Genomic DNA, 22379 nt, shown 5'->3' with positions numbered 1-22379 from the left:
CCCCCGGTATGCGAATATACCAATAACAATTCATCCGACCATCTACATCTCCTGCGGCATCGAGCTTCTTCTTCGTAGGGAAGAAGGATGGAGACCTCAACAGTCAAACAGTCAAACTCTCCTATCCTCTTCCCCTGGTCCCAGCCGCTCTTGAGGAACTCTGTGGGGCCCGCATATTCTCGAAATTGGATCTGTGGAGCACTTACAACCTTGTTCGTATCCGGGAGCGGGACGAGTGGAAGACGGCCTTCATCACCCCTTCCGGCCACTATGAATATCAGGTCATGCCGTATGGCCTGTCCAACTCACTGTCCATCTTCCAAGGATTCATGAACGAGGTGTTCCGGGAGTTCCTCCATTGCTTTGTTATTGTCTATATTGATGATATCTTGATATACTCCCGGAACTTGGCCGAACATCGCCACCATGTGAAGCAGGTCCTTGAACAACTCAAGAAACTTCATCTATACCTGAAAATCGAGAAATGTGATTTCTATCGCCCCACAGTACAGTTCCTCGGATACGTTGTGAGCGCAGATGGTATCCAAATGGACCAGGGGAAGATACAAGCTATCCAAACCTGGCCTCTCCTTTAAACTGTCAAAGAACTCCAACGTTTCCTAGGTTTCACTAACTTCTACCACAGATTCATCAAGAACTTCAGTATCCTGTCATCTCCTCTAACTTCCATGCTTCGTCATATGCCTAAGTCTCTGTCCTGGACCGCAGAAGCTCTCCGCATTCCAAACGTTGAAGGATGCCTTTTGCACTGCTCCTATCCTCACTCATCCCAACCCTGAACTCTTGTTCATCGTAGAAGTGGACGCCTCCACCACCGTTGTAGGAGCAGTGCTTTCCCAACAGCATGGAGAGCCTCCTCAACTCCACCCTTGCGCATACTTCTCCAGGAAGCTTTCCCCAGTGGAGCAGAATTATGACATCGGCAACAGAGAACTGGCGCTGGAGGAATGGAGGCATTGGCTGGAGGGAACTCAACATCCTTTTACCGTCATTACAGACCTGGAAAAAACCTGGAATACCTCCCCTCAGCCAAGAGACTTAAACCACACCAGGCCCGCTGGGCTCTATTCTTTACACGCTTTCAGTTTACCATCACCTATCGACCAGAAGAGAAGAATGTGAAGGCTGACTCACTCTCGCAAATCCATGCTCCAGAAGAATCATCTACACCTGAGCCCATTTTCCCTCCAGCCATACTCGTAAGTTCCATTCAGTGGGACCTGGATGACCAAATACGCACCACCACAGTTTCCGAACCCACTCCGCTGGGAGGCCCAGAGGGTAAAATCTATGTCTTAATCTACGACTTTGTCACTGACCTGCTAAACTCTGATGGATTTACATTTATCCTTGTCGCTGTGGATAGATTCTCCATGGCTTGTAAGTTAATTCCCCTTCGAGGACTACCTACCACTACGGAAACCGCAGAAGCTCTCTTCCATCAGCTGTTTCGCAACTTTGTCTCCGACCGTGGGCCACAGTTCACTTCCGGTGTTTGGACTGCTTTCTTCAAACTCCTCAATGTCTCCGTCAACCTCTCATCCGGATATCACCCTCAAACAAATGGCCAGACTGAGTGGAAGATGCAGGAGATAGGGAGGTATCTCCAGGACTACTGTCACGACAACCAGAACAGCTGGAACCGTTTCCTCCCGTGGGGCGAGTATGCACAGAACTCACTCAAACAGACCGCTACAGGCCTTACCCCGTTTCAGTGCGTACTCGGGTACCAACCACAGCTATTTCCCTGGATGGAGGAACCCTCGGATGTTCCAGCTATTGACCACTGGTTTCGAGTGAGTGAGAGAGTGTGGGACTCAGCCCATGTACATCTGCAGCATGCTGTGCGGAGACATAAACACTTCGCAGATGCCCGTCGATCCTCTAAACCATCTATCATCCAGGAGATCAAGTCTGGCTCTCCACACGGGATCTGACTCCCCGCTACAAAGGTCCCTTCACCATCGAGAGGCAGATTAATGAAGTCACTTACCGTCTCCAACTTCCACCAAGGTCCACTTTGTGCGGCCCTCAAACCTGGGTCTCCGGCATGGGAGTCGGACGCTCCATCAAGGAGGCTAATGACTGCAACCCCTAGAATCACTCGCTAGTGAGGAGTAAGGTTTAATCGCACCGACTACTAGCTGGCCTCCATTACACATATACATTAAACAACATTACTTCTTTATCATCTTACTAAAATATATCTACCCTCTGACTTTATGTAATTTGGCATGAATATTTATAAGCAACGAGAATGGAATAAAATCTAAATGCCTAATATCAAAATGAAAATAGTGTTTAAAATAATTCTCTTTACTTCATTAATTCCCTCACTCTAGAAAAAGAGGGACCTCAACCATTATGACAGAACCGGTTGAAGAATTGATAGAAAAAGACAGCCCAGACTGTATTTAGTATTTTATCATGGGCAATTCAGATTCTAATTTATTTATTTATTTTTACAAGCAAATTAGCCAGTTCTGATACTGATTGCAGATATTTATTATTATTATAAACAAAAATATCTAGCCATTTCAAAATAGAGGTAACCACTGCATTTTTAATCACAATCGAAACAAAGATGTTACACATGTAGCATGAGCAGTTGTTTTTAATTGAATTAGATTTAATTTCTAGATTTAAAGCAAAAACATAATGGTCTGACTTTATTTTTGTGAAATTATATGCTACACACAAAAAAGCATGAAACAAAAACGGCAGACAGGCTGAATGAGACGCAAATTCACTCTCTGACAGCAGGTGGCGCTTATGGAAGAGCAGTGATACAGCGTTTCCTTGGTTACCGCTGTAAACAAAGCTGCACTACACTTATAAATAGCTTCTTTATTCGGAACTAAGAGGAAAATAAAATGCCATTGTCATCAAAACTTTTCTGAAGACAGTAAGTTCCCTTAAGAGATACATTCATATAACCCCTCACCCCCAATTCAATATTTATATTTTCTTCCTATATTTCGATCATTGTGAACGGTGAGCTGTTCTGCCTGCTACAGATTTTTCTCCTCTTCACGTCCATCTTCAGCGTCTCTGGCCTCTTGTTAACAGCCATTTACAGACTCAGACATGATCTGGGCTATTTACCTTCATCACTGGCAGAAAAATAAATGGTAACGCTTTAGATTACAGCCTGGAAAGTACTGCATAATTACATCAAATTTACAGTGTAACTTCCGATAATTATAATGCACCTATAAAGTAAGTATGTGTAAGTATAGGGGAACAATATGTAAAGTCTTGGGAATAAAAGGGTAACAACCAGGAAAATAACATTATTTATACTGTAAGTATTTTAGAACTAAGGGGTACTTATACTATTATGATAGACAACAATCTTACACTTGGAAGCAATATAGCGAAAAAAGTGCACTCATTAAGTTGTTTCAAGGCAAGTAGAAAGAACTATTGCAATCATTTTTAATATGCTTTTGTTTCATGTAGTTACAGGGTAAGTATGACATTGCAGGCCGTAAATTAAAGTGGTGCTTGTTACAGTCTCATTTCATGTAGTTACAGGGTAAATATGAAATTATGGGCCGTAAATTAAAGTGATGCTTGTTACACTCTTATTTCATGTAGTTACAGGGTAATAAAATAAAATAAAAAACCCCACAAACAATCTATCACAGACTCCGAAACCTTTATTTGAAGAGTTTAGTTCCAAATGTAACATCTGCATTTGTCATCCATTCCTCCAACCGCCAGAGGGAGCCGTCTCCCGAATATTGAACGCTGACGGTTCTTCTCTCCTCTCTTCCTGTCTACACTAGTTATAAGCCATGTTGTTTGTGCATTATGTTACAAAGTATTGCCAGTTTATCCTGTCTCTACCAAGCGTTTCTACTACTGATTGTTTGCATGTGCATGTCTCCTAGCCTGTTTCTGACCTCGACTTTTGGATTACCCTTTTGGATTTGTTTACTGGATGGATTGTCGCTACTGTTATCGGCCTATTGCCTGTTTTTTGACCACGACTCCTTCTCTATATCTCTCTCTCTGTTTGTGCTGTTGTGCTTAATAAACCTCCGCACATGGATTCAAACACTCAACCGAGTCAGTCTACGTTAAACCAAAACTTGATAAATGCCATTTTTTTAAAAATTGAGTTTCCGCCAAAATTAGTATTGTATCTGGTCGGTATTGAAAAGTCATTTATTAATTTTGCGCAAAATGCGATATCCGTCGTGTTATTCTGTCATGTTTTCTCCCTTTCTTTCCAAAATGCGACAAACGCCAGTCTCCTTTCTCTGCAGAACGCGATATATCCACTCAACCAATCACAGCGCACCATTTCACGCACTGTAAACACTGAAGGCTTTTTTAAAAAGTCATTTTTAATACCAGTGTACTCAGCAAATGTGTTTATTTAACCCTCGCGGTGGCGCCAGATACTCTTTAATTGGTAATGACAAATAATTTATAACTGTCATGATCACTAGTGAGAGTGCCCTAGTCAGCCACTAGAGGGCACTCCATCCTGGACTCTTGTTTTCACCCCTTGGACTACAATTCCCATACTCACTCCTGGACTCATTATCCCACTCATTGCACTCAGCTGTTTTGTGTTTCATCATTAGTGTCTGTCTATTTATACTCAGTTGTGTCTGTCCTTGGTTGTGGTTTGTTGTATTGTTATGTGCACTTTTTGTATCTCTGGCTTTTTGTTTTTGTGGACTGATATTCTGGATTTTGACCTCTTGCCTGCCTTTGGATTTACGTTTCTGGACTCCCCAATAAATACTAATGCTGCGCTTGGATCTACCATCTTGTTCTTGTGTGCACCCGTGACAGAACAAACCACCAAGCAAGGATCCAGCAGCAGGAGACTCCGGTCATCGATGGGGGCAGAGGAGGCTCAGGCCCTATTGTCAACTCTTCGTCAGAGGAGAATGGGAGTGCGGGCATTCGTCCAGAAGTTCTGGTTGCGGGCGGAGGGGTATGGTCTCCCTGATGTGGTCCTTAAGGACATATTCAATGAATGTCTGGATAAACCTCTGCCGCAGTGGGAGATGGAGCTGGTAAGGGGGTTAAACTTTTGGAATTTCTCCAATTACCTGCATCTGCGTGGGAATGGGCTGCTTCGACTACCTCCAGCACCCGCTCCAGCCCGTGTGTCCTTTCCAAGGCCTGCTCCAACCCATGAGTGCGTCCCAGCCCGTGAATCCGCTTCAGAGGCCTCAGAGGAGGTTGGCACTGAGTCTCCGCTTCACACTCGTAAAAGGAGGAGGAGGAGGAAGGCTTTAGTCATCCCTCAAGGCCTGGAGGCTTTCCCAGAGCCCGCTCCAGCCAGTGAGCCCGCTCCAGCCAGTGAGCCCGCTCCAGCCAGTGAGCCCGCTCCAGCCAGTGAGTCCGCTCCAGCCAGTGAGTCCGCTCCAGCCAGTGAGTCCGCTCCAGCCAGTGAGTCCGCTCCAGCCAGTGAGTCCGCTCCAGAGCCCGCTCCAGCCAGTGAGTCCACGCCAGTCAGTGAGCCCATTCCAGCCAGTGAGTTCACTCCAGTCCTGCAGGCTCTCCCTATCAGTCCAGTGATGGCCCAGAGGGCTGTCCACAGGTTTTATGTTTTGGCGGCCTTGCATGCTTGGAGGATGCACTCGGAGCAGCCCGAGCCCGCTGCCGTCCCGGGGCAGCCCGAGCCCGCTGCCGTCCCGGAGCAGCCTGAGCCCGCTGCCGTCCCGGGGCAGCCCGAGCCCGCTGCCGTCCCGGAGCAGCCCGAGCCCGCTGCCGTCCCGGAGCAGCCCGAGCCCGCTGCCGTCCCGGAGCAGCCCGAGCCCGCTGCCGTCCCGGAGCAGCCCGAGCCCGCTGCCGTCCCGGAGCAGCCCGAGCCCGCTGTCGTCACCGAGCCCAGGCCGCCAGCCCTGCCGCCGCCGCCCAGGCCGCCAGACCTACCGCCAGCCCTGCCGCCAGTCCTGCCGCCGCCGCCCAGGTCGTCTGCCCTGCCGCCGTCAACCAAGCCGTCTGTCCTGCCACCGTCGTCCAGGCTTCCTGCCCTGCTGCCACTGCCCCGGCCGTTGGAACCGCTGGAACCCGCCTGGTCAGTTCCTCCAGCGCCGCCCTGGCAACCAGCCAGGACTCCAGACCCCAGGGAACCCGCCTGGTCAGTTCCTCCAGTGCCGCCCTGGCATTCAGCCAGGACCCCGACCCTCTTAGAGCCCCCGTGGTCTGTTCCACCGGCTCCCCCCTGGCCTTCGGTTGGGGGCTCTGGTCCTGGCCCACCATCCCTCCCCCTGATCCTCCTCCTGCCCACCTCCCTCCTGAGTTTTGGTGTTTTTTGTTTTTGTTGTCTGGTGGAGCGTCTGGTAGCCGCTCCTTTGAGGAGGGGTAATGTCATGATCACTAGTGAGAGTGCCCTAGTCAGCCACTAGAGGGCACTCCATCCTGGACTCTTGTTTTCACCCCTTGGACTACAATTCCCATACTCACTCCTGGACTCATTATCCCACTCATTGCACGCAGCTGTTTTGTGTTTCATCATTAGTGTCTGTCTATTTATACTCAGTTGTGTCTGTCCTTGGTTGTGGTTTGTTGTATTGTTACGTGCACTTTTTGTATCTCTGGCTTTTTGTTTTTGTGGACTGATATTCTGGATTTTGACCTCTTGCCTGCCTTTGGATTTACGTTTCTGGACTCCCCAATAAATACTAATGCTGCGCTTGGATCTACCATCTTGTTCTTGTGTGCACCCGTGACAATAACATTAACAAGATGACCCATTGAATTAATTTTGGGAGCGACGGCTGAATGTATTTTTAGTCAAATGCCTGTATATAAGATAAATATTGGCAAAGTTTAGGCTCTGTCATATATGTGAATCAACTTACTTCGTTGTGTATTTTCAATTTGAAAAATAACTTTTATATTAATGGATTAATTGCATTTTGAAAAAAAAAAAGTGTCATGGATTTATTGCATTTTGGGAAAAAAAAATGTTTTTATAATAAACTTTTTAAAATCAAAATGTAGATTTAAATTTTTAATGTTTGTATAACCAAAACATGCTATGTGAAAGTTTGAAACAGAAAATTTTAGTTTTCATCTTGCCACTTTCTTGGTAAATAAAACACCTTTTTACTCAAATGAATCAAAATGGAGTTATTGCATTTTGGAACCAAACTTTTAATTTGAAAAACAACTTAATTAAAAACAGGTCTACAACACTTATTATTCATTTATTCATTTTTTTTTTTTTTAAATCAACTTTTCATTTAAAATTCTAAAGTCCTGACAGAAAGTAACACGTTTTGTCAGTTTTTTGGTTGTTTCTCTTGCTTGGCTCCTTGTTTCTCAACTGATGAATCTTAAGAAGGAATCCCATTGCTATTCTGTATTAAAAGAAAATACAGTACACTCAGAAATTTTCTCATGGTTTAGCCTATTCATCTTTTCGCTTCCGACTGTCACCAGCGAATGCATGAGAGTCGATTTTCTGTTCGACAAAGTGTATTGTAATGAGCAACGTGAAGATTTCTTGATGTACTCATGGGAGATTCATGTGAAACTTGCGAGAACTGCCATCTCTGTTATTCTGTCTTGTTTGTTTCTCATTATCATTATCATTAATATTATTATATATAAGATATATTATTATATCTAAGATTATTATATATAAGAATATTATTATATATAAGAGCATTAATATATATATATATATATATATAGATATAAAATAAAAAAACATGATGTCACACTTCAAGTTACATCAAGGCCAAGCATGAAGTCTCAACCCAGGTGACAGTTGGTAGAAGTGTAAAATTTTCAATATTTTATATTTTTCTTACAAATATGTATCGTTTCATTTCAGAAGACATTGATTCATCCATTGGGATCGTATGGGTTAATGTAGTTATTGCTGTTTGTGCTGTTTGATGCTTCGACTTTTAGGAACACATGAGTTTGCATTATAAAGCGTTCCCAGATTATATATTTTTCTAAAAACCTTTGTTTGTGTTCATCTTAAGAAGGAAAGTCATATACATCTCAGATGGCATGAGGGCCAAAGATGAGTAAACGAGCACATTTCCGGGTGTACTGTATTCTTCTAATACAGAATAGCAAATGGGATTCCCTCTTAAGATTCATCAGTGGAAAGAAAGAAAAAGAAGAAGAGGAACAAGAGGAGGTGGTAGCCAAGCAAGAAAAATTAATAAGAAGTGTTGTAAATTTAAATCTGCTGTGAAATAAGTTGTTTTTCAGATAAAGGTTTCTGAGTGATAGATTGTTTGCGTTTTTTTAAAATTAGCCTACTTACCCTGTAACTACATAAAACAAGAGTGTAACAAGCAGCACTTTAATTTACGGCCCGCAATGTCATACTTCTTGTAACTACATGAAACAAAAGCATATTGTTACAGTCCTCATGTTTCTGTTTCCCCTGTGACCTAGTTTTCCCCATTCTGTTTGATTAGTTCATGTGATTCACCTGTGTCTGGGTAATCACCTTGTTAAGTTCCCTTAGTTTGCCTCATGTATATATACCTTGTGTTCTCCTTCAGTCTCTGTCCGTTCTCGTTTGATGTATGTCGTGTGTATGCTAATATTCTGAGTTTAGTTATTAAATCCTGCCTTTATTGTTCCTCTTCATCTGCCGATGTTTTATACCACACGTAACATAACAGAAGAACAGACCAAACAGTGATTTTTTTTTGTGACAATGACACCCGCCCCACTCCACATCCAGAGACCAGCCACCCGCCACCGACTACGTGCACGATGGAGAGACGAAAGCCCACCGCAGACCGTGGACTTCAACCTGCCGTGACGGACGAGACCGAACCTGAAGAGAGGAAGGAAGGAGTCATTGCCCCAGGGTGTGAACCACAAGGTGTGTCTGACCAGGTGCGTGAGCCCGTTACATTGTGTGCTGCTGAGGGAGTGTTAGTGGAGTTTGAGGGCTGGGAGGAAAGCTCCGCCCACAACCTCACTGCGGTGGATGGGATCGCTATGGCCACTGGAACTCTTTTTGGATTATTGGATGTGTTTGAGGAGGTTAATTCCCTCTGTCTCCTTTCCCCGCTGGTTCTGCCCAGCCCTGAACTGTCCCATCTCCCCGCTGGTTCCATCCAGCCCTGAACTTACCATGTCCCCGCTGGTTCCGTCCAGCCTAGAACTGTCCATTTCCCCGCTGGTTCCGTCCAGACCTGTTTCTCCTGTGTTCCCTCCCAGCCTCCCTCTCCTGCCTCCTCTGACTGCCGTCTCATCATTCCTGCTTCCACTGGTACCCTTCAAACCCTCTTCAGCTCCATCACCCAAGTGTGTGGACCCGATTCATAGCTTCAGGCCACCAGCTCCACCTAGACCAGAGGATGCCTTAGCTCCGCCTCCAGCCTCCGAACCCAACACTCCAGAGGTGATGCCTGTTGATGAATTACCTCTCCTGTGGCTCCCCTCCCTTGGTTCCACCAGAAACCTTCAGCCTCAAGACTCTACAAGGCTCCCCTCGTCCAGCCTGCACCTTCGGTTTCACCTGTCTCCCCCTTCCCCCGTCTCCTCCTTCGTCCTCAGTCTCACCGCCTCCGTCTCAGTTTACAGGTTCCCGGTCTCCACCTCAGATGCTCGTCAACCTGGCTCCATCTCAGTCTCCAGATCCAGCAGTGTTGTGTGGGCTCTCTGGCATGCCAGCCCACCTGGATCTCCATCGTCAGTGGCGTCTCTATCGGCCGTCCCCAGGGTGGTGCCTCTCAACTCTCCACTATGGCGACTCCCGCCTTCGACTCCACCCTGGGGCCTCATCGTGGTTGTTCTCTGGAACAACACCTGGCTCCTCCTTCTCCAGACTTCCCCTTGGCTCCTCCTACCCTCCACTCCCCCATGGACTATTCTGTTTCTGTTGATTGTCGACCTTGTATGGCGCGAAGACGCGCCTTGCCAGAGGGGGTGTACTGTTATAGTCCTCATGTTTCTGTTTCCCCTGTGACCTAGTTTTCCCCATTCTGTTTGATTAGTTCATGTGAATCACCTGTGTCTAGTTAATCACCTCGTTAAGTTCCCTTTGTTTGCCTTGTGTTCTCCTTCAGTCTCTGTCCGTTCTCATTTGATGTATGTCGTGTGTATGCTGATATTCTGAGTTTAGTTATTAAATCCTGCCTTTATTGCTCCTCTTCATCTGCACAATGTTTTATACCACACGTAACGTAACACATATTTCCCCATGTATTAAAAGAGATTACAATAGTTCTTTCTACTTGCCTTAGAACAACTTAATCAGTGCACTTTCTCGCTAAATAGCTCCCAAGTGTGAGATTGTTGTCTATCATAATAGTATAAGTACCCCTTAGTTCTAAAATACTTAGAGTATAAATAATGTTATTTTCCTGGTTGTTACCCCTTTATTCCCAATACTTTACATATTATTCCACTATACTTACACATACTTACTTTATAGGTACACCATAATTATCAAATGTTATGCTGTAAATTTGTTGTAATTACGCAGTACTTTCCAGGCTGTAATCTAAAGCGTTACCAAATAAACACAAAAATAGAGTACAAAGACTGGAGAAATGTAATGTCTTTTTGTTCTCATATTTCTGTTATTTTTGGGAGCTACTGGGACACTGATAAAGACCTACCAGTCAATCGCTGACCACTGGTCTAGAGTATATATACATAAGATATACATATTTACACTATGTTTATTTTTTTATAAATCCTGATATGTGCGTGGAAAATTGTGTTAGGCAAATTTCAGTGTCTTTTGTGTGTATGCAACGTTTATATATCAGGCCCCAGGACTTTACCTCTGTCAGAGATCTTCTTGAGCTCCTCTTTGCAGAAATCCTCTAGTTTGTCTATCAGCTGAAGGACAGATTCTCTCACAACATCAAAAGAGGAGAGAAAACTGAAGGGATCATCATTTAAGTCTGTAGATTCAAGAGGTGCTGAGAGAGACTGGAAACTCTACAGAAAACAGAAATCAAAGCTCATCACCTCCACACTTCAGCCAATAACCTGCACTACTGTCAGATTTGAGCAGCTCTTGTTGATCTTTAGTAACTCTCCTCAATCCAGCACTTTCACAGCATCAGCTTCATTCTTATTATATTCATTATATCATGTTAGAGCTATAAGTTCTAGCGTTTGACACTTAACACCATATGTGAACTTTCTAGGAAAACACTTGATGATCAAATATCTGGCAATAACATAATTGTAACAGATCAAATGTATCAATGGCGTCACATGACAGGGTTGAGTGGATTTGATCAGGAAAATCAGTTCAAAGACAATGAGTAGATTGACCATTTATAACTTTTGAGCAGTTAGTGGCTCTGAAATTCACAAGGACTCTAAAGATAAGATCCAAAGGTCAAGTTTTGTTGTTTAAATACACTGAAGCATTACTAATATATAGTCTCACTTCCTGTTCACTCTCAAATCCATTAATGTGTTACTGGCAAATAGTTATGAAAATTATTATAAAACGATTATCTGATTTTGGGAAACATTACTAAAAATTTGTAGTAAAGATAAGTAAAGAGATGATGGGAAATCTAGTTGGGTGAAACTGATACAATCAAGTTCATGAATTTCAAAATCCATGGATTTCACAATTTATTAAAAAGTTAAAATATTAGTGAAGTTTTGATCTGTTGCTGTCTGGAAGCTCAATACGGTTGCAAGAAAAAGTAAGTGAACCATTTGCACAATCTGTGAAAATGTGAATAATTTTAACAAAATAAGAGAGATCATGCAAAATGCATGTTATTTTTTATTTAGTACTATCCTAAATAAGATATTTTACATAAAAGATATTTATAGATTGTCGACAAGAAAAAAAAAAGGCTGAATTTATTAAAATGACCCTATTCAAAAGTATGTGAACCTCTGGTTCTCAATACTGTGTGTGGTTACCTGGATGATCTATGACTTGTTTTTTTTTGTTTTCTGATGCTTGTTCATGAGTCTCTTGTTTGTTCTGAGCAGCTAAACTGAGCTCTGTTCTTCAGAAAAATCCTCCAGCTCCTGCCAATTTCTCAGTTCACTGTATGATCTTCAATCACTGTATGATTTTGAGATCCATCTTTTCACAATGAGGACGACTGAGGGACTCAAACTCAACTATTAAAAAAGGTTCAAACATTCACTGATGCTCCAGAAGGAAAAACGATGCATTAAGAGTCTGGGGGTGAAAACTTTTGAACAGGATGAAGATATCCCAATTTTTCTTATTTTGTTGAAATATCTTTTTTTTTCATTTAGTACTGCCCTTCAGAAGCAACAAAAGATACTTGCATGTTTCCCGGAAGAAAAATCAAGTATAATTTACCTTGATCTTAAAATTCAAAGTTTTCACCCCCTGGCTCTTAATGCATCGTGTTTCCTTCTGGAGCATCAGTGAATGTTTGAAACTTTTTTAATAGTCCCTCAGTTGTCCTCAGTGTGAAAAGACGGATCTCAAAATCATACAGTCATTGCTGGAAAGGGTTCAAATATGCAAAAGATGCTTGAAAACGTCTCGGGTTACGTCTGTAACCCTGGTTCCCTGAATAAGGGAACGAGATGCTGCATAATCGCTTTGGGAACGCCTCTGCGTGACTGTTATCTTTCAGGACGACAGCACCGAGGACCCTGGAGTGGAGCCCAAATCAAGGTTATAGAACCTAATAAAGGTAAGCTGAGACGACCACCCAGCAGCATCACATATGTCATTGAGGGGAACCCCCGAAATCAAAGCCTTTGAGGCAGCCATACCCCTAGTGGAATGAGCCCGGACAGCCAAAGGAGAAGGCTGCCCGGAAGACTTATAAGCAAGAGAGATGGCCTCGACCACCCACTTGCTCATTCTCTGCTTAGACGCCGGACCTCCCTTGTTAGGAGACCCATAACATACAAAGAATTGTTCAGACTTTCGCCACAGGGCAGCTCTGTGGACATAAGCGTCTAAAGCCCTCACTGGGCAGAGAAGATTTAGTTTTTCCTGATCCGCATTTGCAAAAGGTGGAGGACAAAAGGCCTGCAGCACAATCGGCCCTGGGACGTTTGTAGGGACCTTGGGAATATACCCAGGTCTAGGATGTAGGAAAGCTTTGACCATTCCAGATGCAAAGTCTAGACATGAAGGAGCAACAGATAGTGCTTGTAGATCTCCAATTCTTTCGAGAGATGTTATGGCCAGAAGAAATATGGTTTTCAGTGTGAGGATCCTCTCAGATACTTCCTCTAAGGGTTCAAAGGGAGCAGCAGCTAACCCTATCTCCGGGCGCGGGTGAATCAGTGTTCCGCCCGCCTGAGACAGAAGGTCCTGCCTGATTGGAATCTCTTGGAACTTTCTAAGAGGGATATTAGATCCGTGGACCATATCCGGGTTGGCCAGAACGGGGCTACCAATATAAAATGGACCCCATCCCGCCGAACCCTCTCCAGAACTCCTGGGAGCAGAGCAATCGGGGGAAATGCATACAGACACAGCCTCGGCCGCGTCTGTACCATGGCATCCAACCCCAGAGGGCCTGGATGAGTCAGCGAATACCACAGTGGGCAATTAAACGTCTCTTTCGAGGCAAATAAGTTGACTTCTGTGCGACCGAAATTCTCCCATATGAGCTCCAACACCTCGAGGTTTAGTCTCCACTCCCCGGGCCTCGGCCCCTGCCTCGACAGGATGTCTGCCCCCACATTTTGGTGCCCAGGGATATAAGCTGCTCTCAGGGAGAGGAGCTTCCCCTGGGACAACAGGAGGATCTGATGGGCTAACTTGCACCACTGGCGAGACCTCAGACCCCCCTGATGGTTGATATAAGAGACCACCGAATGTTGTTTGTTTGTACTAACACGTGGTGGCCCCTCAGGTGTGGAAGGAAGTATTTGAGTGCTCAAAATACCGCCATCATCTCCAGGTGATTTATATGCCATGAACGATGATGGTCCTCCCAAGGACCCTGAGCTGAGCGACCACTCATGATCGCCCCCCAACCTGTGAGAGACGCATCCGTCATTAGCATTTTGTGATGACAAGGAGCCCCCAACACAGGACCTTGGGACAGAAACCAGGGCTTTTTCCACACCACCAAGGCACGAAGGCATCGCCGCATGACCTTGATTGTGCAAAAAGGATTTCCCCTCGGAGAAAACCCCCTGGTCTTGAGCCACCATTGTAAGGGTGCAGCAGGCCAAAAGGTATCACAATGGACGCAGCTGCCATCAGACCCAACAGTCTCTGAAACTGTTTTACAGTGAGTGACTGGCCTAATTTCACCCCTTTCACGGTTGAGAGAATGGAATTCACCCGAGCAGGAGACAGACGTGCCTGCATCGTGGAATCCCAAACTACCCCTAGATAAATGGCTAAGTAATACCATTAATGTCTCTCCGTGGCCACCAAGGCTGCCATAGAGCGGCCGATTGATTTTTCCGTCTCCTTGGTGGCCCGGAGAGATAAGTTGGTAACCTTTCTTAATTCCTTTATGCTTTCAAAAGATGCCTCGCCACTCTCATCTATTTCGCCCAGCAGGTCAGCTTGATATGCCTGGAGAAAGGCCATGGTGTAAAGACATGCGGCCGCCTGACCTGAAGCGTAAGCCCTGCCCACCAGGACTGATGTTGTACGCAGGGGTCTGGTGGGCAAAGTCGGGGATTTTAGGGACGATGCTGACTCAGGCGAGAGATAGCTTGCAAGCGTCTCTTCAACCTGAGGCATCGTCCCATAACCGTATTGTTTACCTCCTATAATATTGCTGTATAATGTTGTTTGTGGATTGTAAACATGGAATTGAGCCGGCTTCTGCCACGATCTCGAAGACTTCAGAAGCTGGCGTTCTTTGTTCTCAGGGGTGCTTTATAGTTTCCTGGTCCGTGTCGTCACCCGCTCTGACGTCCAGTCACACTATTGGTTCGATTTCACGAGTGCTACAAGACGTAACACACAGAGGCGTTCCCAAAGCGATTACGCAGCGTCGATGTTCCCATGAAAGGGAACTGAAGAATCTGCAGGAGCTAGAGGATTTTTCTGAAGAACAGAGCTCAGTTTAACTGCTCAGTTTAACAAACAAGAGACTCATGAACAACCATCACAAAACACAAAAACAGTCATGGATCATCAGGTAATCACACACAGTATTACGAACCAATTGTTCACATACTTATGTATGGGGTCATTTTAATAAATTCAGCTTTTTTTTTTCTTTTCTTATCAACTATATATAAACATCTTTTATGTAAAATATCTTACTCAGGACAGTACTAAATAAAAAATAACATGCATTTTGTTTGATCTCATCTCTCAACGGCTCATTCTGCTCTCATGAAATGTTTGTCTGTGAGTCTCTTGCTCAAGCTCAAGTTCTAGATCTCTGTTACCTGCAGGAAATGGATGTGATCCTGTGTGTGTGAAAGCTGCTCCAGCTCAGTATCTCTCCTCCTCAGATCATTGATCTCCTGCTCCAGTCGCTCCAGTCGTCCTTCAGCTCGAATCACTGCAGTCTTTTCCTGATCTCTGATCCGCTGTGTGGCCTCAGAGCGGCTTCTCTCAATGGAGCGGATGAGCTCAGTGAAGATCCTCTCACTGTCCTCCACTGCTGTCTGTGCAGAGCGCTGTTAGGACACACATCACAAACACACAGTGGCGTCAGTGAGTCCTGACTGAGACTTCTCAAACTTCTCTTCTTCTCCAGACTCACCTTATGAGACTTCACATCCTCTCTCAGCTGCTGAAGATCTTTCTCTCTCTGCTGGATCCTCTGCTGGAACAACCTCTGCGTCTCCTTCAGCTGGTGCTAAAGGACAAACCAGTGACAGGAGAAACATCACATGAATCATCATGAACAGATATGAATCCAGTATCAGTGAAGTGATGAGACTGAGGGGTTAAAGAACTTGTATGATAAGATTATAGGTTCATTCATAAGTGTCAGCATTATTTCATCAATGCCTAGATTTACAGTGATAGTTCACCCAGAAATGTAAATTCTTTTAGTGTTTACTCATCCACATGTATTTCCATACTATAGGATTTTCTCTTGCATAAAACAAAAAAAGATAATCTGAAGAATGTCTCTGTTTCTAGAGCCCAAATCAAATATGGTGAACATCAATAACATCAAACCTTACTGGCTCATGCATGTCACATGATTAAACATGCTACCATATTTTTATTTTTCATATAGATACTTTGTGATAACTTGAGTAAATGATAATGGTATTTTTTGTGTGTATGGGAGTGGGGGGGGGGGACTACTGGTTTAAGCAGTCGTATTAAGGAGTCTAACCATTCAGTCCGGTCTATCATCATGAGTATATATAAGCAGCAATCATTGTGGGCAAAAATACATCAAAATGTATTTTAAAATAAAATACCAAATACCTCAATTTTAAATGTCAAAATAAACTACAAAATACAGCAGCCACACCATGTATCAAAATAAACTACTGTATTTTTGTATTAAAAAAAAAAAAATACTACAAAATACTTTTACAAGGGAGCATGAAATTTCTTCGCAAACCTTCCATCAATTGGCCTATTTAATCGATCCCTTCACCATTACACTGACTTGATTAAGTAAACAATGTTTGATAGGAACAGCTTTTCTCTGCCCGAGTCATGCAATAAATCTGACACATGCAACCAGTTAAAGGCACAAATATGTAGGATTTTTAGATTAAAATATAAAAAAAAAACACTAAATCAATATTATATTTTTTGTTGACTTGTGTACTTAAATTATCCCAAATGTTTCCAAGAAATTCTAAATCCAGAGTTTTAACCAGGACACACACCGTGTCCATGTGTCGCCTATCATTAACATCATTACCCTCGATTTCCCGTTTTTTATTTTGTTGAAAAACCATGGAAACATCAAAGACACTTTAGTACTGTATATTATGAGTTTTATTAGACAGGGAAGCAACTGTTTGGATACATTCATCGACAGAACTCATCATGTTATATCACTTAACACATTAAGGGCCAGATTTACTATTAGCGTGACAGCGCAATTCCACAAATGTGTTGATGGGAGTGGCAAGTTTTGCACGTGATCTGCTGACATGCAAATTTAAGAATCATTTACATAATGACTAACGCAATGTACCAAGAGCAGTGCAAATTAGATTTGGGTCACAAATAAACAGAGCTGAATCCTGATGCTGATGCTCTCATCAGGAGCGGGTCGACACAGGCGCAATTTAACATGTAATCTGACAAACACATACATATATACTGTGTAATATAGTTTGCCAAGCTATGTTGGCCTATAGATATAGATATAGGCAAACGATATGTTCGGATAAGGTCTTAATCTGGCATTTCAAAGAAATCAATAATCCTTCCACCACATGCTCTCCGTTCTCTGCGGTGTCTCCTCCTAACAGCAACAATTGCAGCCATGTCACAAAAATGGGTTCAGACATGCTTTTTTAGGGCGTTAAATAATGGTGTAATAATGGGTTGTGGCATAATAAAAGATCCGCTGCTGTCGAGCTGTGTGTCGCACTCGTCTCTCATTAGTAATCGCTCCAGTGGGCTCGTTACTGCTCTCACAGCATTCGGTCCTGCTCTGTAACATTAATAATCTCATCCATGAACATGATTTCTGAGTCCTGTCCTGATTCTTTTCCACTGGCTGTAGACGTGAAGACAATACATCCCATGATTCCGTGAAATCAAGGTGTCATCAAGCTATGCCTTTGTTTTGAATTAGTAAACTTTAGAAGCGAAACATTTACATATTGTGGCTTTAATAGATCAAATATTCACATATCCCTGTGATCTCCCAGATGAAGGTTAGTATAATGTTTGCAAACGACTCATAATTGTATCCTAATTTAGATACTTGGTGTTTGGTAACAAAGGGCCTACTTTGCATCAGCAACACTGACTCAATGACAACAACTCATTTATAAGAAGACAACTGACGGCACCTGTATTCATAGCGACTAGTTTTTAACCAATTAATCAATTGATTGTTAATCATAAATATAGGGGATAGCTGCTCGGTATAATTGTTTTCAAGAACATTATGTAAATTGGTATACTATTTAGCCTAGGCTACTAAAACAAACACCAAAATTTAACATGAACTGTTAAAAATTATAGCAATTCATGCTAAAAATTGATGGAAAGCTGGCAGCCTGCACGTTTCTTGACCACCTTCTTCCATATGGATCAATTTTCTGTTCTGATCTCAACAAGTCTGGGCAAACCACTGAGTAAGCACGGAGGTCACATTTTTATGATGTCATCTTGTAGACAAAGTATTTTACAGTATTTTAAAAATACAAAACACTAAAGTATTTTGATACAAAATACAAAGCCATTTTCATCAACCCTATCAAATACAAATTACGAAATACTATTTTGTATTTGAAATACATGTATCATAAATACTGCCCATTCCTGATTGTGCCATCCTAATGACAATACTTCCAGCATGCCTCCACCTCCCCATTGCCATTTATGGTTAAAGTGCATTACATTTCTGACACACTCTAAGCAGTAGATCAGTCACAACAGACTGGGGCCGGCTGACCAATCAGAGCAGACTTTGACTTTTTTGAATGAAGGTTTTAAAGAAACTAAAACTAAAACTGTTCAGAGAGAGAGGGTGAAAACAGGCACTGCAACAATGTAAAATATAAGAAAAATGAGGGGGGTTTTTTTACATTAAATGAGGTAAATATATTGTAGTAGGCCCTATAAACAAAATGATAAACCTGTAAATAATCATAATGAGACCTCTTTAAGTTCATACCTGTTTCTCTGTCCTCTGTGCTGCAGCTGATACAGTGTCGTGGTTTTTATGATCATCCATACACAGCACACATATACACTTCTGATCAGTGCAGCAGAAAACCTCAAGGATCTTGTCGTGTTTCTGGCAGATCATCTCCTGCAGTCGTCCAGTGGCATCAGTCACTTTATGTGGCTTACGTGAGTGAAATTCCTCATGACGGTCAAAATGAGTTTGACAGTAAGACTCCAGACACACCAGACAGGACTTGACGGCTTTGTGTTTTCTTCCAGTACAGACGTCACACTGCACATCTCCAGCTCCAGCGTAACAGTCAGCAGGAAGTTTAGTCTTCTTCAGTTTCTCCACCACTTCAGCCAGCATGGTGTTTTTAGCTAAAGCAGGTCTTGGACTGAAGGTCTGTCTGCACTGAGGGCATCTGTAGACTCTCATCTGATCCTCCTGATCCCAGCAGCCTGTAATACAGTTCTTACAGTAACTATGTCCACAGGAAGTGGTCACTGGATCCTTCAGGAGATCCAGACACACTGAACACAGGAACTCATCCTGAGAAATTCTGGCTTCTGCCATTTTACTGCATGAATACAGAGACACTAACACACAACAGCTCAACTACACTTCAGTTCAGAGAAAGAGAAATTGAAACCAAAGAGTTTCCTGTTTCCTGATTCTGTTTAAGTGACATGTGCAAAATGTGTGTCTATAAGGCATGCTGCAGTAATAACGGTCCCGTACAAGAAATGATGGCTGAGTCACAATAGCACTTTAGTGCAGTGGTGTTTATTGTCTTTGTAGTCCAAGGTAATAAGAAAACATAAAAATAAAATATATATACACCATTTGCTGAAAAAAAGAATTCCTCCATACATAAAGAAAACACTTTTTAAACTACTCTCAGCAACACCACATTTGTACTCACTCCTACTCAACCCACCCTGTCCTGAATGTTGTTGCACTTAACGCTTATCAAGTAGAAGTCCCCCACATGGATTAAACCATGTAAACTTAACAGGTTGTTAGCAGATAGATGAGGAACACAGAGGTAAGTGATGTAAACAACAGCAGGTTTATTGTAAGCAGATGAATGATCAACACAGCAGAGAAAGCAGTCCAGGTAAGTGGGTTTGGGATAGGAAAGTCTGGGTACAGATGCAGTCCTTTACAGGTGATTCTTCAATCAACAATTTAAGAAGCAATGGAGAGCATGGACTGAGGAGAGCCAGGACAATATGGGAACCACAGGTTAGTAGCACAGATCCAGGAACACAACAAGGTAAGGTTGAGACCAGACAGTGAGTGAACGGGTGGAGTGCAGTATATAGGGGCTGGAGCTGATTGCTGACAGGTGGGTGGAATCAGTAGTCGGGTTAGTACGTCCTGATATTGCTGAGTTAGATGCGTTCCTGGGTCAATTTATTTTGTTGATCCTGGAACAACATTCTAGTCTGAAAATTTAGTCTTAACCCTTTTCCTACCTCTAAACCTAACCCTACCCATAAGTTATCCCAAAAATCAGAGGGAAATGATAGATGAATAACACTGATGTAGAAGCACCAATTCATGATTTTAAGTCTAAAAACTTGACATAATCTGTAAACTTGTCCCTTAAATGTGATTGGTTGATTTGAATGTTGTTCCAGGATCAACAAAAATGTTGACCCAGGAACATCTTGAACTCAGCAATATCAGGTTATGCAGTCGGGTTATTGGGATCCGGTGAATGTGGTGAGTGATGACGGTGGTCAATTCTGAGAATTCTTTCTAAACACATTATAAATGTTAAAAATATATTGCTGAAACACATTACAAAGACTGTGAATTGTGTTGTGCTTAATTGTGAAGTTAGAGCATTAAGCAGTTTTTAACCAAGTCTCTGTTCAGGATTTTTTGGGCGGAGCTAAAACGGGGGTCTGATGACGCACTGGAGCCCCCAAACATAGTCCCGCCCCTAACACTATATAACTGTCGATGACGCACTGAGTATGGCGCCGACCCTAACACTACAGCAGCTCACCCGCTCTCGAGTGTCATTACAGCTATACTGCACATATAACTTAGCTACTAATGCATTCGTCACGCAAATGCATATTACATGATTGTTGTATACATGGGTTTCAAAGACGTCACTTCCGCTATGCCCGCCGCCATATTTGGGACCGGTCACAGCTGCGCGCCCTGTTTAAGTCTATGGTGACAGCAGCTACAACTACCAGAGGAAGGCCAACAAAACGCTCTCAGAAGGTTCACAACAAGTTTACAATATATCTGGGATATGTGGTGCTGTTAGCCGTTTCAACAGTCGTCAGAACTACAAATTTATTTGATTTATTTGAAAATATTGTGAATTCTAGTTGCTGTGTTTCGGCATGTTGTTACAGGATGAACAAATTCACGACACCAGCTGACTACATTACTTAGTTCAAGTACATGCGTGCATGATTTTGTGCAAATATAAGTTGTAATTTTATGTATATCTTGTATAAATATATATGAATTACCCTATATAGGATGTGTCCCGTTGAGTTAATTAACCTTCTAGCAAAGCGCTTCAGTTTACGGGTGTTCATTCAGTGCGCGCAGCTCAAATAATGAGATGATTTGAGAAAAAAAAATCTGTTATTGTTCATGATCCTTATTATTAATCAAACTATGTGTTGATGAAAATAATACTAGAACAATATAAGAGCTAGTTATTAAAAATAATGTATTCATTTTCTAAAAGAAATATTAAAGTTTTAATATTACTGTGTAGTAACGTTAAACATTTTAATGACTTAATCATTGCTGTTTGAGCTGCGCACGCTGAAGCTGAAGAGAATAAAAAACCCATAAACTGAAAGTTAATTAACTCAATGGAACACATCCTATATAAAATAATCCAGATATTAATACAAAATAAAAATAATATTACAACTACCCAGCAAACACAGTACGTTGTGACGACGTCGTCATTTGGTCAGCGTGACATTACTTTATGACAACGTTGTGAGGACGTCGTGGTAATGTTCCATTTTTTAGAATCTTGGCTAACGTTCCAGAAACGTCGCGGGCACGTCCTCAAAAGACGTCGCTGGTTAATCCCACGAAGAACGTTGTAGCGACGTGGTCCATTGGTCTCCTGATAACTTTCCAGATGTTGCATTAAGCCAACATTATGTTTGTTAATATGGCATTTGGATATTATGAGTAAATTTAATTGATTCAAACTTTTTAAATGAATCGATGTAGTTTTATTTATATGTGAGATATACCTAATAGCCTACTACATATTCATAAAATATTTGCTAGCAAAACTACCTGACGTTTTACTTAATAAATTGTGATTATTCATATATTTGTGAACAAAAGAGGTTTACTGAATGACAACGTTGTGAGGACGTCGTGGTAATGTTCCATTTTTTAGAATCTTGGCTAACGTTTCAGAAACGTCGCGGGCACATCCTCAAAAGACGTCGCTGGTTAATCCCACGGAGACCGTTGTAGCGACGTGGTCCATTGGTCTCCTGATAACTTTCCAGATATGTAACTTTTTGTGTTCAAAATTTACAAAAATTATACAATGGGAATGTACAACATGAATACATTTTCCAAACCGTTTTTGTCTTACCCTGAATCATTATGGTACACCTATAATAAGAAGTAGCTCCGGCTACAATGTTC

General features: G+C 42.7%; 1 protein-coding gene across 1 annotated transcript in view; it reads right to left on the bottom strand.

Moving 5' to 3' along the window:
* The window catches only part of LOC125245189 (tripartite motif-containing protein 16-like), a 42029-nt gene extending 22690 nt beyond the window's left edge, over positions 1–19339 (bottom strand). Inside the window, exons 1-4 of the mRNA XM_048155693.1 lie at positions 18720–19339; positions 15651–15746; positions 15331–15564; positions 10773–10932 (exon numbers count right to left, since the gene is read on the bottom strand). Of these exons, the coding sequence (XP_048011650.1) occupies positions 10773–10932; positions 15331–15564; positions 15651–15746; positions 18720–19289 (1060 nt within the window). The 5' untranslated portion in view covers positions 19290–19339. The remainder of the gene's footprint in view (positions 1–10772; positions 10933–15330; positions 15565–15650; positions 15747–18719) is intronic.
* Positions 19340–22379: the final 3040 nt, after the last annotated feature.

Source organism: Megalobrama amblycephala, linkage group LG14, assembly GCF_018812025.1.
Source record: "Megalobrama amblycephala isolate DHTTF-2021 linkage group LG14, ASM1881202v1, whole genome shotgun sequence".
Taxonomy (NCBI): domain Eukaryota; kingdom Metazoa; phylum Chordata; class Actinopteri; order Cypriniformes; family Xenocyprididae; genus Megalobrama; species Megalobrama amblycephala.
This window is presented reverse-complemented; position numbering and strand designations above follow the sequence as displayed.